General features: G+C 44.5%; 1 protein-coding gene across 2 annotated transcripts in view; it reads right to left on the reverse strand.

Annotated features, from left to right (window-relative positions):
• RNF17 (ring finger protein 17) overlaps positions 1–22486 on the reverse strand; it is a 362040-nt gene that overhangs the window by 187794 nt on the left and 151760 nt on the right. For both annotated transcript variants that reach the window (XM_077298329.1, XM_077298328.1), the window contains exons 18-19: positions 21970–22090; positions 20685–20796 (exon numbers count right to left, since the gene is read on the reverse strand). In XM_077298329.1, coding sequence (XP_077154444.1) covers positions 20685–20796; positions 21970–22090 — 233 coding nt within the window. The remainder of the gene's footprint in view (positions 1–20684; positions 20797–21969; positions 22091–22486) is intronic.

A 22486-nucleotide genomic window follows, 5' to 3' on the forward strand; every position in this document is an offset into this window, starting at 1 on the left:
TATTTGGTGCCCCCACTCCGCGGCGGCTGTAACCTGCTGGCCCTGTTAAATACCTAGCCAGCTGCAGGTAGGAAAACAATAAGCAAATAAAAGTTATGAAGAAAGCAGGAGTAGAGAAACTCGGGTGCACTCTAGGAAAAAACTATCAATCCTCCATTTTATGAAACCCCATTCAGGACAATATGCTGTAGATATATGGCCAATCTGGCCAATAAAATATTAATATACTTGTCCTCCGCACAGCCACAGATACACATATAGACTGGTGTGCACAAAGCAGTGGGAAAATAGAAGGAGAAAAAATACACAATTTAAATGACCTGGTTTAGTCCAAATAGAAGACTGTATATGCCCATGCTGGCTGACATGTATTCGTACATACTAATCGTGATAACTGCATGTAAAAATAAATACATAGTATTGCATAGGCGCCTGCATTAACCCCTTCCCGACCCATGACGCCTATGCGGCGTCATGGAATGATCGCATCCCTGAAGATCGGGTGAAAGGTTTAATTCCTATTTTACCCGATCTGCAGGGAGAGGGGGAGTTGTACTTCAGCCTAGGGGGGGTGGCTTTGCCCCCACGTGGCTACGATCGCTCTGATTGGCTGTTGAAAGTGCAACAGCCAATCAGAGCAATTTGCAATATTTCACCTATGAAAATGGTGAAATATTGCAATCCAGCCATGGCCGATGCTGCAATAGCATCTGCCATGGCTGGAAATCATGTTCTGGCCCCCCCCACCGCCCCCGATCTCCTCCCCAGTCCTCCGTTCTGTCCGGTACCCCCCTCCGTCCCCCTGTCCGCTCCCCCGTGCTCCTGTCCGCTCCCCCGTGCTCCTGTCCGCTCCCCCGTGCTCCTGTCCGCTCCCCCGTGCTCCTGTCCGCTCCCCCGTGCTCCTGTCCGCTCCCCCCGTCCTCCGATCCCCCCCCCCCCTGTGCTCCGATCCACCCCCCCACCACCCCCTCATACTTACCGATCCTCCCGAAGTCGGTCCGTCTTCTCCCTGGGCGCCGCCATCTTCCAAGATGGCGGGCGCATGCTCAGTACGCCCGCCGAATCTGCAGGCTGGCAGATTCGTTACAAGTACATTTTGATCGCTGTGGTAGGTTCTACCACAGCGATCAAAATAAAAAAATAATAAATAAACCCCCCCCTTTATCACCCCCATAGGTAGGGACAATAATAAAATAAAGAAAATATTTTTTTTTCTTTTTCCTCTAGGGTTAGGGTTAGAACTAGGGTTAGAACTAGGGGTAGGGTTAGGGTTACGGGTAGGGTTAGGGTTATGGCATGTGCACACAGAGCGGATCGGCCGCGGATCCGCAGCGGATCGGCCTCGGATCCGCAGCGGATCGGCCACGGATCGGCAGCGGATCGGCAGCGGATCGGCCGCGGATCCGCAGCGGATCGGCCGCGGATCCGCAGCGGATCGGCCGCGGATCCGCAGCGGATTAGCCGCGGATCTGCAGCGGATTGGCAGCGGATCGGCCGCGGATCCGCAGCGGATTGGCCGCGGATCCGCAGCGGATTGGCAGCGGATTGGCCGCTGCGAATTCGAAGCAGTTTTCCATCAGGTTTACAGTACCATGTACACCTAAGGAAAACCAAATCCGCTGTGCCCATGGTGCGGAAAATTCCGTGCGGAAACGCTGCATTGTATTTTCCGCAGCATGTCAATTCTTTGTGCGGATTCCGCAGCGTTTTACACCTGTTCCTCAATAGGAATCCGCAGGTGAAATCCGCACAAAAAAACACTGGAAATCTGCTGTAAATCCGCAGGCAAAACGCAGTGCCTTTTACCTGCAGATTTTTCAAAAATCGTGCGGAAAAATCTCACACGAATCCGCAACGTGGGCACATAGCCTTAGGGTTAGGGTTGGAATTAGGGCTAGGGTTTGAAATAGGGTTAAGATTAGGCTTGTGGTTAGGGTTACGGATAGGGTTAGGGGTGTGTTGGGGTTATAGTTGTGGTTAGGGTTGGGATTAGGGTTACGGTTGGGATTAGGGTTAGGATTAGGGTTGGAATTAGGGTTACGGTTGTGTTGCGGTTAGGGTTGTGGTTAGGGGTGTGTTGGGGTTAGGGTTGTGATTAGGGTTATGGCTACAGTTGGGATTAGGATTAGGGGTGTGTTGGGGTTAGTGTTGAAGTTAGAATTGAGGGGTTTCCACTGTTTAGGCACATCAGGGGTCTCCAAACGCAACATGGCGCCACCATTGATTCCAGCCAATCTTGCGTTCAAAAAGTCAAATGGTGCTCCCGCCCTTCCAAGCCCCGACGTGCGCCCAAACAGTGGTTTACCCCCACATTTGGGGTACCAGCGTACTCAGGACAAACTGGGCAACAACTGTTGGGGTCCAATTTCTCCTGTTACCCTTGCAAAAATAAAAAATTACTTGCTAAAACATAATTTTTGAGGAAAGAACAATTATTTTTTATTTTCACGGCTCTGCGTTATAAACTTCTGTGAAGCACTTGGGGGTTGAAAGTGCTCACCACACATCTAGATAAGTTCCTTCGGGGGTCTAGTTTCCAAAATGGGGTCACGTGTGGGGTGTTTCTACTGTTTAGGCACATCAGGGGCTCTGCAAATGCAATGTGACGCCCGCAGACCATTCCATCAAAGTCTGCATTTCAAATGTCACTACTTCCCTTCCGAGCCCTGACGTGTGCCCAAACAGTGGTTTACCCCCACATATGGGGTATCAGCGTACTCACAACAAACTGGGCAACAAATATTGGGGTCCAAATTCTCCTGTTACCCTTGTGAAAATAAAAAATTGCTTGCTAAAACATCTTTTTTGAGGAAAGAAAAATGATTTTTTTATTTTCACGGCTCTGCGTTGTAAACTTCTGTGAAGCACTTGGGGGTTGAACGTGCTCACCACACATCTAGATAAGTTCCTTGGGGGGTCTAGTTTCCAAAATGGGGTCACTTGTGGGGGGTTTCTACTGTTTAGGCATATCAGGGGCTCTGCAAACGTAACATGATGCCCGCAGACCATTCCATCAAAGTCTGCATTCCAAAACGTCACTACTTCCCTTCCGAGCCCCGGCATGTACCCAAACAGTGGTTTACCCCCACATATGGGGTATCAGCGTACTCAGGAGAAACTGGACAACAACTTTTGGGGTCCAATTTCTCCTGTTACTCTTGCAAAAATAAAAAAAATTCTGGGCTAAAAAAATATTTTTGAGGAAAGGAAACACATTTTTAATTTTCACGGCTCTGCGTTATAAACTTCTGTGAAGCACTTGGGGGTTCAAAGTGCTCACTACACATCTAGATAAGTTCCCTTGGGGGTCTAGTTTCCAAAATGGAGTCAATTGTGGGGAGTTCCTACTGTTTAGGCACATCAGGGGCTCTGCAAACGCAACCTGACGCCCGCAGAGCATTCCATCAAAGTCTGCATTTCAAAACGTCACTACTTCCCTTCCGAACCCCGACGTGTGCCAAAACAGTGGTTTACCCCCACATATGGGGTATCATCGTACTCAGGAGAAACTGGAAAACAACTTTTGGGGTCCAATTTCTCCTATTACCCTTGGGAAAATAAAAAATTGTGGGCTAAAAAAATCATTTTTGAGAAAAGAAAAATTATTTTTTATTTTCATGGCTCTGCGTTATAAACTTCTGTGAAGCACCTGGGGGTTATAAGTGCTCACTATGCATCTAGATAAGTTCCTTGGGGGGTCTAGTTTCCAAAATGGGGTCACTTGTAGGGGAGCTCCAATGTTTAGGCACACAGGGGCTCTCCAAACGCGACATGGTGTCCGCTAACGATTGGAGCTAATTTTCCATTCAAAAAGTCAAATGGCACGCCTCCCCTTCCGAGCCTTGCCGTGCACCCAAACAGTGGTTTACCCCCACATATGAGGTATCGGCATACTCAGGAGAAATTGCCCAACAAATTTTAGGATCCATTTTATCCTGTTGCCCATGTGAAAATGAAAGAATTGAGGCTAAAAGAAATTGTGTGTGAAAAAAATTCATTTTTGCGGATCAATTTGTGAAGCACCTGGGGGTTTAAAGTGCTCACTATGCCTCTAGATGAGTTCCTTGGGGGGTCTAGTTTCCAAAATGGGGTCACTTGTGGAGGAGCTCCAATGTTTAGGCACACAGGGGCTTTCCAAACGCGACATGGTGTCCGCTAACGATGGAGATAATTTTTCATTCAAAAAGTCAAATGGTGCTCCTTCCCTTCCGAGCCTTACCATGTGCCCAAACAGTGGTTTACCCCCAGATGTGAGGTATTGGTGTACTCAGGAGAAATTGCCCAACAAAATTTAGGATCCATTTTATCCTGTTGCCCATGTGAAAATGAAAAAATTGAGGCTAAAATAATTTTTTTGTGAAAAAAAAAGTACTTTTTCATTTTTACGGATCAATTTGTGAAGCACCTGGGGGTTTAAAGTGCTCACTATGCTTCTAGATAAGTTCCTTGGGGGGTCTAGTTTCCAAAATGGGGTCACTTGTGGGGGAGCTCCAATGTTTAGGCACACGGGGGCTCTCCAAACGCGACATGGTGTCCGCTAAAGATTGGAGCCAATTTTTCATTGAAAAAGTCAAATGGCGCTCCTTCCCTTCCGAGCCCTGCCGTGCGCCCAAACAGTGGTTTACCCCCACATATGAGGTATCAGCGTACTCAGGACAAATTGGACAACAACGTCCGTGGTCCAGTTTCTCCTTTTACCCTTGGGAAAATAAAAAAAATTTCGCTAAAATATCATTTTTGTGACTAAAAAGTTAAATGTTCATTTTTTACTTCCATGTTGCTTCTGCTGCTGTGAAACACCTGAAGGGTTAATAAACTTCTTGAATGTGGTTTTGAGCACCTTGAGGGGTGCAGTTTTTAGAATGGTGTCACTTTTGGGTATTTTCAGCCATATAGAACCCTCAAACTGACTTCAAATGTGAGGTGGTCCCTAAAAAAAATGGTTTTGTAAATTTTGTTGTAAAAATGAGAAATCACTGGTCAAATTTTAACCCTTATAACTTCCTAGCAAAAAAAAAATTTGTTTCCAAAATTGTGCTGATGTAAACATGTGGGAAATGTTATTTATTAACTATTTTGTGTCACATAACTCTCTGGTTTAACAGAATAAAAATTCAAAATGTGAAAATTGCGAAATTTTCAAAATTGTTGCCAAATTTCCGTTTTTTTTTCACAAATAAACTCAGAAATTATCGACCTAAATTTACCACTAACATGAAGCCCAATATGTCACGAAAAAACAATCTCAGAATCGCTAGGATCCGTTGAAGCGTTCCTGAGTTATTACCTCATAAAGGGACACTGGTCAGAATTGCAAAAAACGGCAAGGTCATGAAGGGGTTAAAAAACAGCAATATAAAGGTGCCAATAGGTAATATTGACGAATAGTCAGCATCTATGTTTTAGCACAATACAGTGGACCAAAGACATAATTAATGCAAAAGGCAGCCAAGAAAAATGGAAATGTTGTCCATAATGTAGGACACTTAGCTGTCAGTAGAACGCCCCGACGCGTTTCCCCGTCATACGGTTCCTCAGGGGGCAAGAACGGATACAACAAACCAGAGGTCAATGATGTAGGTGCCCTGATGTCGGGACAGACCTGACTGAATCCCTAGAGAGGGGACTTATATAATAAAGAACAACTCCCACTCACAAATCAGCATGGGTGTTAGAAGTCCCTCCTCTCCCCAGATTTCCGTAAGGCACTAGGTATGGTACCGCCCACATATGTGGCCACATGATGTGTGCCAAATAATAGACATATGTCCATTTTGCCAGGGGGCTCCCACCCCCCCCCCTTTCATAAGCGGATCATAGATAACACAAGCAGATAACATACCGCACCAGGCATTAAATACCGCATGGATCCAATACCACATGGAACACGCTGGACGCCGCCATTACAGACTTCGGGACGCCAAATAGCGCATGCGCGCAGTCCCTATACAGATCCGGGAAGGCGGTGTCTATGCTCTTGATAGAGCGAGAGCTCCAGCACTGGAGCACAAGCTAAGCGCCGCCATGTTTGGTGTGATACACGTCACCGCACATGCGCCCAGTCTCAGCAATTAAGCAGTCGGCTGCAGAGAGTCCCGAATCAAAATAGAGTATACCGGTGCGCGTGCGTTATCCGCGGCTCAAAAGATAGGCGCAAACTCATCAGAACAAAGTAATAGGACCCCGCTAGCAGACAGCAGAGAAACATAAATCATATATATATGAGGCAAACATGCCTGTACGGTAATCACAACGGGGAGAATAATAAATGAAATTAACTTAAATGTTGGTCACAATCGACACCTACAGACAAACTGTAAGAAACATGGTATAATGGTTCAGAGTCCGATAGCCCCATGGTTCATGCACCGTGGGTCAGGCACAGAAAAATTATAAATCATTAGTGTACATGCAGTAGAGGAAATATGCTGTCCTACAAAAAGCACGTATAGGTGAGAGACTCGTTCAAGCCTCTCGGTGACATCGATTGCATACGGAAAATCCATTCCGCCTCCCGTTTAAGTAGTGCTTGGTCAAAATTGCCTCCTCGAACCCTAGGTTTCAACAATTCCATCATGCACAGAGTGATCCCTTTAAGGGTTCTACCATGTGTCTGATTGACATGTCGGGCAAGCGGAGTATCCCTATTGTGTCTAATGTCACCGAGATGCTCCCCAAACCTAGTTCTTAGCTCCCTTTTGGTTTTACCAATGTAATCCAAGGGACAGGGGCAAGTGATCTTATATACTACACCCATGGATTTACAGTTGCCGAAATCTCTTATGTCAAAACACCTGCCATTAGCCGCACTGGTAAACTGTTTGGTCTGTCTAACATACTGGCACTTTGAACATTTGCCACATTTAAAAAAGCCCACTGGTCTCCTTTCAAGCCACGTACCCGCTCCCTGCGGTTTTTGATATAGGCTATGTACTAAGCGGTCCCCAATTGATCTCCCCCTCCTGTATGTGATACTAGGTGTAGGGGGGATAAAGTTCCCGAGGTGAGGATCAGCTAGGAGCACACCCCAGTGCCTTTTAATGTTCTTTATTATATAAGTCCCCTCTCCAGGGATTCAGTCAGGTCTGTCCCGACATCAGGGCACCTACATCATTGACCTCTGGTTTGTTGTATCCGTTCTTGCCCCCTGAGGAACCGTATGACGGGGAAACGCGTCGGGGCGTTCTACTGACAGCTAAGTGTCCTACTGACAGCTAAGTGTCCTACATTATGGACAACATTTCCATTTTTCTTGGCTGCCTTTTGCATTAATTATGTCTTTGGTCCACTGTATTGTGCTAAAACATAGATGCTGACTATTCGTCAATATTACCTATTGGCACCTTTATATTGCTGTTTTTTAATGCAGGCGCCTATGCAATACTATGTATTTATTTTTACATGCAGTTATCACGATTAGTATGTACGAATACATGTCAGCCAGCATGGGCATATACAGTCTTCTATTTGGACTAAACCAGGTCATTTAAATTGTGTATTTTTTCTCCTTCTATTTTCCCACTGCTTTGTGCACACCAGTCTATATGTGTATCTGTGGCTGTGCGGAGGACAAGTATATTAATATTTTATTGGCCAGATTGGCCATATATCTACAGCGTATTGTCCTGAATGGGGTTTCATAAAATGGAGGATTGATAGTTTTTTCCTAGAGTGCACCCGAGTTTCTCTACTCCTGCTTTCTTCATAACTTTTATTTGCTTATTGTTTTCCTACCTGCAGCTGGCTAGGTATTTAATAGGGCCAGCAGGTTACAGCCGCCACGGAGTGGGGGCGCCAAATAAACTATCAGGGTGCCAACCTCCACTGCTAGGCAGGGATAGCAGGAGAGTGAAGGGCTAATTATTAGGTAAGGTGCACCTAGTAGTTTTTTGAGTCCATTTTTCAAAATAATATCCTTTTTTCTGTTCTACACTGGGAAGTGGTATTTTTACAAGGTATATTAATAAAGATTCAAGACTTTTAAGGGGAATTTATGTCACATGTCGTCTTTCCACACCACAGTCTCCTCCCACCAGCCGAGGAAGAGGTTGGCATAGGCCGGGGCACAAGGACTGCCCATGGCCGTCCCCCTCAGCTGGTGGTAGATCCTGCGGTTAAAGGTGAAAAAGTTGTGAGTTAAACAAAAGCGGAGCAATCTCAGGATAAAGTTGTTATGTTCCTGAAATTGACAACCTCTCATTTGGAGAAAATACCCAATAGCCTCTAAACCCTTGTCATGGGGAATGGAGGAATAGAGGGCCTCAACGTCGATACTCGCAAGATATGCTCCTGGATCGACGGTGAGACCCTCAAGACGACGCAGAAGGTCAGGGGTGCCTTTAACAAAAGATTGTAAAGAGGACACAAAGTGGCTTAGAACACGATCCAAATAGATGCCTGCATTCTGGCAGAGACTGCCTACCCCAGACACAATGGGCCTACCTTTTAGTGGGTTAAGGCCCTTGTGAACTTTGGGGAGGCAGTAAAAAGTGGCTGTGATGGGATGACAGGGAAAGATAAAGTCATACTCGGTCTTATTTATTACGCCACTCTCCAAACCTTCCTGCAGAATAAGGCGAAGTTCCTCACAATACTCACTACTTGGATCGTGTGTAAGAATCTCATAAGAGTCCCTATCTGCCAGTATGGATTCGCACAAATCTTGATAGTGAGCAACATCAAGGATGACAACATTGCCACCCTTGTCTGAGGGCTTTATGATAATATTCTTGTCACATACAAGGCGATTAATCGCTTCCATCTCCTTCTTCTAGCAATTAAACTTACATAATATATGGGAGTGAGAGAGACTTATCAAATCAGATGTCACCAAGTTAGAAAAAACGTCAATGGCGGAAAGGTCACCAGTAGGTGGTGGCATCCTGTGACTCTTGCCCTTTAAATCGGTAAATGGACCCAAACCTTGTGAATTGGGGTCGATATCACCGATGCTATGCAATAATCTGACATCAGCCAGCATATGTGTAGGGATACCAAGATCAGCACAAGTGCGGGAATCCTGTTTCTGAAAATACTTTTTCCATCTAATTTTACGCAGAAAAAGATTAAGGTCCTTAACTGCTCTGAACAAATCAAAATCACTATTGGGGACGAAAGAGAGACCCTTCTCTAGGACCGACATTTCGTCACCATCAATATGTCTAGCCGAGAGGTTAATAATTTGAATGTTATGACCAATAGCTGGTTCAGGGGGGTTAGTTCCTGGACTAATGCCAGTAAGATCCTTTATTATTATTTCCTTGGTTGGAGAGGTCGATCTCAGAGTGTAAACCTGATCCAAAAAACTCCCCCCTGTACTGTTTGCTGATCTCACAGAAGAACCTCGTGCTCCTCGGCCTCTACCTCTCCCCCGATTCTTTCCTCTATTAGATTTGCTTCTATTCTCAGATTCGGAAAAATCCGTGTCTGTAGAGGATAGTTCTGTGTCACGGTCAGGAGGGGGAGGTCTAGGAGCTAGGACAAGATAAGCTTTATTATCTTTAAAGTCTTGAATATCACGCATATACTGCCGATGTTTACTTTCTTTTAGGTGATACTGAAACCGCTCTATGTGTGTCTGTAATTTTGTCTTTTAATGCAAAATCAGTTTCTGTGGAGAATTTTTTTGTGATATCTATCTGTTCTTTTAATTTATCATTCAATGTAGCTAAAGATATTTTTTCTTCCTCAAACAATAACTGCATAAAACGAAGAGAACTATCTGTGGCCTCCCTCTCCCATCGATGTATGAAGGAAGGACTCTTGTGACGATTACCTGTTGAGAGATTTATGCGTAAGCCACGTGGGACAATCTTAGCCTTCAAATAACTCTCTAAACTTTGAACCTCCCACCAAGATGTAATTTGGTCTCGATAGGTTTGTTGGAGTTCCTTGAAGGCCACATTGTACGTAAATATTTTTTCTGTACAAATGTCTGGTCCGAGAACACTTCCTTAGCCTCTGATAGCCAACTTTCAGTATTAAGGCCCACAGTAAAAACGGGATTCGCAAGACCAATAATTACTTACATTTATTGCATATTTATGCTATTTGGCGGAACCTTATTACATCATGCATACCATTCCAATCATGATACAGATATGGGAGCATGCTTTATGTTAGGTACCTATGTCTAACTAATCGTTGCTGGTCACGCTAGGTTATAATAGTGTTTTGGATATATGTACTTCCGGCTAGAATTTTGATCGCAACTAATTATATCATCATGTGGTACCTTTTTCATGTGGCACAGTTATGAAGATTGTTTAATCTCCCTTATGATCTTTTTAACCATTGATTGCTTTGGATACTATTAGCGCCACAGTCTATATTGTTTCCGATTATGCATACTTATACCCGGGTTGCCTAGTTACAGCGTCTTCCGGTCACAGCAGTGTCCGTCTCTAGCTGTCTCCTGTATGGCGTTTGTTTTTTTGGGCTGCAGTATGTGGGATTAACAATTAATCCTTTAAACCCGACGCTCATACCAGAGCTATCGGTATTTTATACTTACGGTACTTTGTTTCCCCGCAATCTGCGTTACCTAGCAGCAACAACTTCCGGTTTGAGCACGCATGACAGGAAGTTACTGCGCCGCCATTGCAATCGGGTACTTCACATGGAGTTTGGCGTGTGACATCATTAACATGGTGAGCTTTTCCTACTTCATGTATTTTGTTAGTATTGTGGCGCTACACGTGCCCACATTATATATTATGCAGAGCACAGTCACAGCGCTCATATTAGCTCTCCCATATTATCAGTTTGATTTACAGCTGCTATGCTCATTAGTTCGCCCTATAGGAAACCGGCAGTTTTTATACTCCGGTTCCTATTTAACCATAGCCCTATTTTCCTACCACTCTCTGCAGGACAGCATAGAGGGTGGCAGGACTCTATGTCCCTCTTCTTTAGCATATAGGCACCTCTTCCTCATATACAAGCATGTCCCCTGAAGATTATGCTTGGATGAAACGCGTTGGGACGAAACTCTAGGGAGAGTGCAGGGCATTTCTATATGCAGGGATAGCTGTGGACTGCCCTTGTAAGGGCAGGAGCATTGGGGATAGTCTATCGATAGCCCCATAGGGAATGATATAGGGACTGTCTTCCCTTCGCCTTCTGGATATCTGCCTAAACAAGGGAATATCCGGTGCTCCGTTGCCCTCCTTCTTCTATGGAACTGGTAAGACCGTTCCTTTCTTATGCTTAGAGGAATCAGTAGGCATTTCCTACAGTGTTTGCCATTACTGTTTTTCTGTAGGTTCTGTTATGCGACTGAGGGTGTGGTGCTGTATTTGTTGTAATCGTCAAACAGCCTTACAGCCTTTGTATTTATCACACCCCAGTAATGTACTTCTCGTCAGCATTTTTGCTGTCGGGATTTTTTTTAAATCCTGCGAGGGGCCCATTAGTCTCCGGGGACCATCACATCCTATGGTGGAGACTTTGCCCCAATTTGTGTGTTTTTGTTCACGTGGGTGACTTGTTTTTTATGGTTCTTTATAGTATTAAAAGTTACGTTTTATATTCATCCCATTTTTTGCTGTATTATTGTTTTTATTGGTACCATTTTTGGAAGGGATGGAGCAATGTTTAACTTTTTCAACGCAGAATTGGCTGGAATTGAGATCGGACGCCATGTCGCGTTTGGGGAGCCCCTGATGTGCCTAAACAGTGGAAACCCCCCAATTCTAACTGACAAACTAACCCAAACATACCCCTAACCCTAATCCCAACCACACCCCCTATCCCCAACACACCCCTAACCCTAATCCCAACCCTAACCACACCCCTAACCCTAATTCCAACCATAAATGTAATCCAAACCCTAACCCTAACTTTAGCCCCAACCTTAACTGTAGCCCCAACCCTAACTGTAGCCCCAACCCTAACGGGAAAATGGAAATAAATACATTTTTTAAATTTATTATATCTCACTAACTAAGGGGGTGATGAGGGGGGTTTGATTTACTTTTATAGCGGGTTTTTAGCAGATTTTTATGATTGGCAGCTGTCACACACTAAAAGACGCTTTTTATTGCAAAAAAATAGTTTTTGCGTCTCCACATTTTGAGAGCTATAATTTTTCCATATTTTGGTCCACAGAGTCATGTGAGGTCTTGTTTTTTGCGGGACGAGTTGATGTTTTTATTGGTACCTTTTTTGGGCACGATAAACAAATGTATCTTTTCTTTTTTTTCAGATTTTTGTGAGGCAGAATGACCAAAAACCAGCTGTTCATGAATTTCTTTTCTTTTTTTTTTTTGATTAAAAATTTTTGATAAAATTGTAAAATTGATAAAGCAGTTTTATTCTTTGGGTCCGTACGATTACAGCGATACCTCATTTATATAATTTTTTATGTTTTGGCGCTTTTATACGATAAAAACTTTTCGATAAAAAATAATTATTTTTGCATCGCTTTATCCTGAGGAATATAACTTTTATTTTTTTTGCTGATGATGCTGTATGTTGACCCGGTTTTTTGTGGGACAAGATGACGTTTTCAGCGGTACCATGTTTATTTATATCAGTCTTTTTGATCGCGGGTTATTCCACTTTTTGTTTGGCGGTATGATAAAGCGCTGTTTTTTTGTCCTTTTTTTTTTTTTCTCCACTGATCACTGAAAGGGTTAACGAGTGGGACAGTTTTATAGGCCGGGTCGTTACGGGCGTGGCGATACTAAATATGTGTACTTTTGTTATATTTTTTTTATTATTTAGCTACAGAGATGTATTTATTGGAACAATATTTTTTTTTTTATTTAGTTTTTTTTTTGTTTGTTTTTTTACTTTGTCCCTGGGTAGGACATCATGGTAAAGTGTCAGATCGCTAATCTGACACTTGGCAAACCTGGAGCACTGCCTGTCAGATCGCTGATCTGACACAGTGATGAGCAGGCGCTTGAAAGCCACCTCCCTGCATGACCCAGAAGGAGCCCCACGGCATTTTGGATCCGGGGCCTGCAGGGAGGAGGATGTAGGAGACCCTTTGAACAACGCGATCACATTGCGTTGTTCCAAGGGTCTCAGGGAAGCACGCAGGGAGCCCCCACCCCGCGCGATGCTTCCCTATGCAGCCGGAAAGCTGCGATCATGTTTGATCGCAGTGTTCCGGGTGTTAATGTGCCGGGAGCAGTCCATGACCGCTCCTGGCACATAGTGCCGGATGTCCGCTGTAATAATCAGCTGACACCCGGCGGCGATTGACCGTGCTCCCCCTGTGAGCGCAGCCGATCGCCTATGGCGTACTATTCCGTCCATGGGAAGTAGGGCCCGGGTTACATGGACGGAATAGTACGTCTAATGGCACAAAGGGGTTAAATCAACCCCTTTCGCCCCATTCAAAATAAAAAAATAAAATCAAACCTACAGTACACATTTGGTATCGACGGATTCAGAATCGCCCGATCTATCAATAGAAAAAGTATTAACCTGATCGCTAAACCACATAGCGAGAAAAAAAATCGAAACGCCAGAATTACTTTTTTTTTTGTCGCTGCGACATTGCATTAAAATGCAATACCGGGCGATCAAAAGATCGTATCTGCACAAATTTGGTATCATTAAAAACGGCACGCAAAAAACGAGCCCTCACACAACCCGAGATCACGAAAAATGGAGACTACAGGTATCGGAAAATGGCGCAAATTTTTTCTTAGCAAAGCTTAGAATTTATTTTCACCACTAAGATAAAAAAGAACCTAGACATGTTTGTTTGGTGTCTATGATCTCGTAATGACCTGGAGAATAATAATGGCAGGTCAGTTTTAGCATTTAGTGAACCTCGCAAAAAAAGGCAAACAAAAAACAAGTGTACTTGTACTTTTTTACAATTTCAACGCACTTGGAACTTTTTTCCCGCTTTCTAGTACACGACATGGTAAAACCAATGGTGTAGTTCAAAAATAAAACTCGTCTTGAAAAAATTAACCCTCATATGGCCATATTGACGGTAAAATAAAAAATGTATGGCTCTGGTAAGGAGAAGAGCGAAAAACGAAAACTCAAAACCGAAAAAAGCTCTGGTCATGAAGGGGTTAAAGCACCATTTATTTATTTTTTTACTTCACCCCTGGAGTGGTTTTTAATCCGTTGATTCCCAGTTTTTAATAAAATACTTACTAGCCACCATCTTCTGCGGAACTCAGCACCGCTCCGCCATCTTGTGACCACAGCTGAGACTAATCAGACGTCTCAGTTAGCGGTCACAAGCTCTGTGTGAGGCCGGGGTCACACTTGCCTGTGCAGTGCGAGTCTCTCGCCTCAATACCCGGCACTGCCGCCGGTACCCGGGACCGGAGTGTGCGGCTGCATGTATTTCTATGCTATGTATTTCGGTCGCATTAAAAAAAAAATGACGTAATATTATGTCCCTGGTCAAATAAACCCAGAAACCCCCAGTTAAGGAACCTCAGCCTCCCTGCTCAACGTTTCACCAGCTAGGACACACAAGGGGAACTCCTCCACCTCCGACTGGGATTCATCAGGGTTGAGCTGGCTCCTGTCTTGAGTCACTCGGCACCCCTGCTTTAACCCACAAGTCCCAAACAGGCTGAAGTCTCACCAGATTATCAAGGGGTGTAGCAAGTCTCCGACTACCCCAACCTCATGGGACTCCGTACCTCGGCTCGTTATTATCAACACTCTGGCAATAGGGTAGTCCTTGGCATCCCCATGGATACAGCAGACGCCCACGTTTCCCTGGGATCACTCACACCAGTACTCCGTTTACTGTCACGGGACATGACAGTGGCCACTCTCCGGGCTGATAGTCCACACTGCAGGTGGGATAGGCATAGTACGAAGAACACCTCCCTAGGCTGCAGTCCATCTGCTCAGAGAATATAGGACACTTTGCAGCTATGTGTCCAGGACCGTGGCATCTCCAGCAGATCAGGTCTTTACAGCAGCCTTTGGCAATCCCTCAGCGACTCCTTTGCATCTTGGACTCCCCCCAGTAGTGACTCTACTACTCCTCTTTTGGGACTCGGGCTCGTGCTGAGTACCCCAGTATGGAGATGCCCCACCTCCCGGGTCCCTTAGGGACCTCTCGACCACCGGGGTTTTACCTGGGCAACCCAGGTCTGTATTGGCCTGTGGAGGGAGTGAATAAATCTGTCCATAACCACCCGCTCGACCATCTGGGCTGGAGTGGAGGACACCGGCTTCAACTATTTCTGGACCAAATGCAACAAGTCAAATATCTGAGAGCGGGAAGGTTTGTCACCATAACACGCCCAGTGATGAACCCTTTGGGCTCTGAGACACATAGTGACCCCTGAACATGTCAATATCTCCGTTTTTTAACTTGGCATATTCCCGTGAATGTTGTAAGCCAAAGTCAAAATAAACTTTCTGAGGTTCACCTGTCAGATAGGGGGCCAGCACCTCTGTCCACTGCTCTTGGGGTAGACTCTCCCGCTCTGCAACCCATTCAAACACAGTCAATGCCTCTATATCATCCCCTGGGGCCATCTTTTGCATGGCTCTTCTTACCACTTTCCAGACGTCACCTTGATGTGGGGGAGGAGAGTTCTCTCTGCTACGGACATCTCCCACCAGGAGTTCCATCTGCTTTTGCTGCTGTTGAATCTGTTGCATCAGGAGCGTATCGGTCTCCTGCTGTTGCTCACGGAACTGTTGCTCTTGGTGTTGCTGCTGTAGACTCAGAGTCAAGTGCTTGATCAGCTCCTCCATTTTGTCTGACCGATGTTCCATCCCTGTAGCCGCCTTCATCCAGGACATCCGATTTGTCCACAATTCATACCTGTGTTTCTGGAACGTTGACCGCATTATTCAGCACTTGTGGAAGGTCGGCTCACTCAGCTGCTCACCGAAGTAGACGCGGGAACACTTTATATTAAAGTCTCTGCGTGGTTTATTGCTTCATAAGCTATGAAGCCAAAATAGTAACAAAAACAGCTTTTCTGGCACAAATAAAAATAAAAAGTCCATACAAAATAGTTTCCAGTATGGCACCCGCCTTCTGGGACAAAAAAAAACAAAAACACACTGTAGATCAGACAGGAGGCTTCCTTTCTCCAAACACCCCATCAACAGATAAAAAAAAAAAAGTGGCTGGACATTTAACTCCCTCCAACCACACCCTTGAGGTGGAGATATGGTAAGTAGGCATCCTGCCCATCTCTGACTACTCACCATGAAAGCCAGACCCTGGTAATAAATGGTTTACTCTCAGCACATATGCTGGAGGAAAACTTATGGCTTTCACACCACGCAGGATAATAATCTTTGCGACACATATCTACCCTCACATACGGCGCCAGTGACTCTTTCACAGTTAGTCAAGATGATAAAATTCCCTTTCTTTAATATTGGACAGGTTTTGACAAAATGAAGGCAATACGATTTCTTGGGAACTATGGAACTCCGAGGTTACTTTATGTAAAAAAGAGGATCGATCTAGTCGCAAAATAAGTCTGTCCCTTAAGGTTCTTAAGTAGGGTTCTCTGATTGAGAGGGTCTGTAGTTCACCCACTCTTCTTGCTGTCGTGATGGCCACCTGGAAAGCTGCTTTCCAAGACAATTTATCCAAGCCTATATCTATAGGTTCAAGGTATTGTGAGGCCTTTGAGAACCACATTCAGGTCCCAGGCTAGGACCAAATTTTGAACTCTAGGTCTTAGGTGAGATGCTGCAATCCTGAATCTTCCCACCCAGAGATGGTCAACTAGACTCTGACCAAAGTATGAGCTGAGGGCAGCAACTTTTCCCAGTGCTAGTCTTCAGACCTTACTCCTTTCTGGAATCTGTTACTGGTTTCCTACTTCCTTGAAGTGTCTTTACCACCTTATCCAAAAGACAGCTAGCATTTAGGATGATGGACTTAGAAGCCAGGCTGCAAGCTGTAAAGCTTGAGGATCTGGTTGACAAATTGGCCTTTAGTGGAGAAGGTTGCTGGTTGGTGGAAGTACCAGCGGGCAATCAATCTTAAAATTGTTTAGAGCGCCGAACCAGCTTCTTTTTAACCAATGAGGCGCTACTAGTATAGTCTTCGCCTTGTCCCTCCTGATTTTCTGCAATGTCTTTGGTAGCAGAAATTGGAGGGAAGGTGTACACCAACTTGAAGTTCCAGCGGTGGGAGAAAGAATCCACCGCTATGCATATGTGGCTCGGGTCTAGAGAGAAGTATCTGCCCGCTTTTGCATTTAGACAAGTAGCTAACAGGTCTACTTCCGGTAGACCCCATTTTTCTGTTAACACCTGAAATACCCTGCCATCTAGGTTCCATTCTCCTGGGTGTATCGTCTTTCCGCTGAAGAAGTCTGCTTGAACATTGGTAAACCCTTATAGATGGAATGAAGACAGAAAGGGAAAGCACGTCATTCGGCCCTAACAAAAATCATGTTCAAAATTTCCTTCAGGCTTTCGTGTCTTGTGCTCCCTTGGTGTCGCAGATGAGCCACTGTAGTCATATTGTCTGAATAAGCTTATATGGGTCCCTTTTACCAAGTTCACTGCGGCTTTTAGTGCTTCCTCTACCGCCTTCTACTCTCTGAAGTTGGAAGAGCAAAGACTGATATCTTGGGATCATATCTCCTGGAATGAGGCCTGGGAGATTGTGGCTCCCCATCCTCTTCCACTGGCGTCTGTTGTGACAGTTGATAGGGGATTTTGATCCCAGGCGAGTATACTCCCCTGCTCAAGTTCTTTGGGTTGAGCCACCAGCTGAGGCAGGTTCTAACTCAGCCTGGTAAGTGAATAGTTTTGCCCGGGGACCCTGGGGCACTGTCTCATCAAGATAGAATGTGGGATTGCAAACATCTTGTGTGGGCCTGAGCCGAAGCTACCGCTGGGATGCAGGAAGTCTGACATCTAGTGCGGTCTAGTGCTGACATTGCCGACCTGAGGGATATTTTTCTTCGATCCCGCAAGGCTGTTATCTTGGACCGTATCAGGATTTGTTTTTCCTTCGACAGCTGAGACATCTGGTCTTGTGAGTCTAACAATATTCCCAAGAAAATTCTCCTAGTGGATGGAACCAGTTTGGATTTTTCACAGTTTATTAACCATCCCAATGATGGCCACTGAGGACAGTTTGATTGGCTTATGAGCAGCAGGTCGTCTAGGTAAGACACGATACAGATATTTTTGTTCCGGATGGAGGCTATCACCTTCGCCTTTATTTCGGTGAACACCCGTGGGGCTGATGAAATGCCGAACAAGAGGACATTGAATTGATAGTGACGTATTTGCCATCCTTGAGCTACTACAAATCTCAGATACCTTCGATGTGTTGGGTGAATGGGGATGTGATAAGCATTCTGGAGGTCTATGGTCACCATTACAAAGCTTTGTTCTATCAATGGATTGGTGCTTTTTAACAATTCCATCTTGAACCTCCTGTACTTTGTGTGCATATTTAGAGGTTTTAAATGTATTATTATCCTGTGTGTTCCATTCGTGTCTTTTTTTTATTTTTATTAGTAACACACGGGAATAAAGACCTGTTCCGCACTCTGTTTTCGGTACTTGGGAAACCACGCCAGCGAAGAGTAACTGTTGGAGTCCGGACATTAAGGCGCTTATAACTCCTGAAAGGACATAGAGATAACAATATTTGTGGAGGCCTGGAGGAGAACTTGCTCTTTACCCCGGGTTTGGACAGATTTTCACACCCATTGACTGAGGGTAAGAAGTTGTCACTGGGGGGGGGGGAGGAATCCAGAGATCCAACCCTCTACAGATTCGATGTCCTTGTATTTCTTGATGTTGTCCCTGGGAGAGCAAGATGTTCCTGCCTCTACCTCCCCTTAGGATAAGCTCCAGCGTCCAGTTTTCCCTTTTCCCTGTATGAGGAAGTTTGATTCTTTGGGGGACGAAAGAATCACTTTGGGTTCTGGCAGAGTTTTCTTCTTGTCTGTTGCCTTTTCCAATAATTCAACCAGGGCTGGACCGAACATACATTCCCCTTTGAAGGGAAAAGTGCAAAGTTTGATTTTTGAGGCGATGTCTCCCGCTCCATAACTTCCGCCATAACGCCCTTCTAACTGAATTCAATAAAACCAAAGATCTAGCTGCCATCCTCTGCGGAGGAGTCGGCTAGAAACCCTGTGGCTTTTTGTAAGAGAGGTATAGACCCCAACAGTGTTTCTCTTGAAGTACCCATGCTGAGATTTTCTTTCAGCTGATTTAGCCACAGGAACATTGATCTGGCTACGCAGGTGGAAACAAAGTTTGCTTTCAACAAAGCCAAAAACGGTCTCCCAGGATTTTTTCAGCAGACTATCAGTCTTGCGATCCTTAGTGTCTCGTAATTGGGAGGAATCTTCAAAGGGCAAGATCAACTTTTTGTCACCTTTGCTACTTGCATATCCACTTTTGGTACTTCTGTCCAGCATTTGGATATTTTCTCCTCCAGTGGGAATCTTTCTTTCAGCTCTGTAGGTGTTACTAAATGCTTTTACAGCAGATCCTACTCATTCAGTATCAACTTTTCTACGTTCTAATGTACTGGAAAAATTAACTTCTTCTGAGTTCTTAGACCCCCCCAAACATTCCATCCTGAAATGTGTTCTGAACAATCTCTTCCTCCTCTACATTCATAGTGGTTCTCATCGCTGTCAGAAGATCTTCCAGATCTTCTGATGAAAAGTAATATTATTTTACTGCTTTGGGACCATTAAGCGCCTGAAACAGTCGCCTTCCTCCCATTACTCAGAGTCAGACTGCTCCTCCCCCATGGATATCTTCCTCTTTTTTTGCCTCTGATGGCGTTATTAGGAACGACTGATAAAAAGAGGCTAGGGATGACTGGACTTCCTGACGGACCATTCCCCTTAACTCTTCTATGAAAGAGGGCTGTTCCTCTTTAACAATTTTGTCTGTGCAATCTTGCAAGAGGTGTTTCTTGTGAGAAGGTAGCAAAGGTCCTACCTTGTGGTGTCTTCAATCTGGGCTCCTCATGTATGAGCAAAAATCCCATCACGACAAACTGATAGGATAATCCTTCTCCTCGCTATCTCCTTGGAACGTCCCCAGGCATGGATGCTTCCAGCTTATTACTGGTGTGCTCCACCTCGGAGCACACCAAAAGATTATGTACCAGCCAAGCGCAATCGCCAGCGCTCCAAAAATCTCCCCGGCGAGTTCTTCCGGTGGTGCGTTCCAGTGTGGAACACAACCAGAAGTGACATCACATGTCCGCGACTTTGCGTCCGACGTCACTTTTGTCTACCGCCCCTGGCACAGAGTGAGGCAGAAGAGAAGGAAGAGAGCCGGGGAGCTCAGAGAAGCCCCAAACTCCTGCTGCCCTGCTTTATCAGAAGGCGCTGAAATGGCGAAGAGTTTGTGTCCAGAGCAGACGGGAGCAGCTCACAGGAGGGGAAGGCCGGAGCTATCGACCTCAGATGCCTGACTTAAAAAAAGGTAAAATAGGCAGTCTGTCGCCGGTCAAAGAGCACCACAGGAGGACCTCCTCGTGCCCCACAGGGACAGGAGAAAACACTGGAGAGGGAGTAAGTGTGTGTTTGTGTGTTGGGGGGCTATTTGACCTCTGTGTTTCCTGTCCCTATTAGGATGGGAGGTATCCTCCTATGGTGCTGCCGAGAAGGGGAACTACAAAAAAAATGGCAGTTTGAAAGGGCCGTAACCATGCAAAACCCACAATTTTGTTTAATTAAAAAAAAAAAAAAAATCATATGATCAAGAAATCTTACCTTGATATGAAAGAAGCAACATTTCTCTCCACGAGCATGGTGTTAATGCTGGTCTCTGTACATGAGGCGTCATCAAAAAGTTCAATCGATAGCTTATTCTCAAGCAGAACACCTGAATAAGCACAAAATGGACGGTAAACATCATTGCGCTTGTGGAGTTTTCATTGCATTTTGCAGACAATAGCAGCGTATTCTGCCTCTCTAGTCTTGTCATTACAGAACATGGAATCCTGATAGACCCATCATAATTATAACTAAGAGCCATCAGCATTCAATTCAAAAAAGGAGTCAAAGAAGCCCTGGCACTTCTAAGTACAGAAGACATAAGGATAATTGGGGGGGGGGGGGGACAAAAAAAACCTGCTTCCTTTTCCGAACCTTACCATGTGCCCACATGTATAACTATATATAGGGTATAGTTCTATTCAGAAAAACTGAGTAATAAATTACAAGGTACATTATATTTTGTCAAGCAACCTCTTGTAGAAATACAGGGTTTTTTTTTTAGCTACATGGTCAAATATTGTAAGTAAATGCAATTTTTCATTTAGACAGGCAAATAAAATGATTCCTATGTTTGGGAGGGAGAGGACGAAGTTGCAGGACAGCATAGTGTCTCAATGTTGGCACTGTGCATCACTGGAGTGATGCAGATGTCTGGACATCAACATGGAATTAATGATGCTATACAGCGAGAAAAATAAAGTAATCAAGTAAAGAAGGAAGCACATTTCTCAGATATAATACAAAGTTTCATGAATTCGCCTGCAGTATTAATTTATTCAAAACACACTTAAAGTACAGTTCATGTTTAATACGTAGACTTTTCTCAAAATGTTTCATTTTTACCATGGCTAATAAGAAAAAGTACCCTGCGTTATTACGCTACTTCTCCCAAGTCCTGCGGTTTGCACACACAGCAAGGCCCAGAAGAGAACATCATTTGCATTTTGGGGTACAGATTTTCCTGGAGTAATTTGTGGGCAACAATTGCAGGAACCATAAGTCACCAGAACGGCAGAAATCTACAAAAACTGACTCCATGTTGCCAACTACAATCAGGAAATGTGTCATCTTTCGCCCCTTCTAGAGATCGTTTCATCTTCACCTTGCTTAGCTGTTCACAATAACCGTAATTCTGACCAGAGGTACACAAACTTTTACATGCCGCTGTACATAATGTGTATATGTGCAAATATATCAGTACACATACACAATAACATTATGACATGGTAAACTGTTGGTGCTATGGAAATAAAAATGATTAATATATGGACTACTGTACCTAATGGAGAACACCTCAGAAGTTTATGGCACACCAACATCTTGAACAGTTTGCATGCTTCAGGGCTCCACCACTGTCCAGCATCAAGAGGCTGAATATAGGCAAGTCTGCAGCCGATTGCCTACAAATGTTAATGTGGAAATGGAAGTAAATAGCCAAAATAAATAAAGCAATGGAAAATCTTTACTTCTGGAGATGTAAGGAAATGGATGGACATGGTGAAGTAATGGTGACATATTCCTAAATACAGGAATTTCTGCAGAAAATGTATGGCAAACCGAAAAAATGAACTGGTATATAAGTTGGTATGCATACAAAAAAGGAGCATGTTCACATTGGCCATTAACGCCTTCACCCCGATGCCTGTTTTCCTCTTCCTGACCAGGCCAATTGTTACAATTCTGACCACTGTCACTTTATGTGGTAATAACTTTGGAACGCTTTAACGGATCCCACTGAGTCAGAGATTGTTTTCTTGTGACATAATGTACTTCATGATAGTGGTAAAATTTGTTTG

The sequence above is a fragment of the Ranitomeya variabilis genome, chromosome 3 (genome assembly GCF_051348905.1).
Source record: "Ranitomeya variabilis isolate aRanVar5 chromosome 3, aRanVar5.hap1, whole genome shotgun sequence".
Taxonomy (NCBI): Eukaryota; Metazoa; Chordata; class Amphibia; order Anura; family Dendrobatidae; genus Ranitomeya; species Ranitomeya variabilis.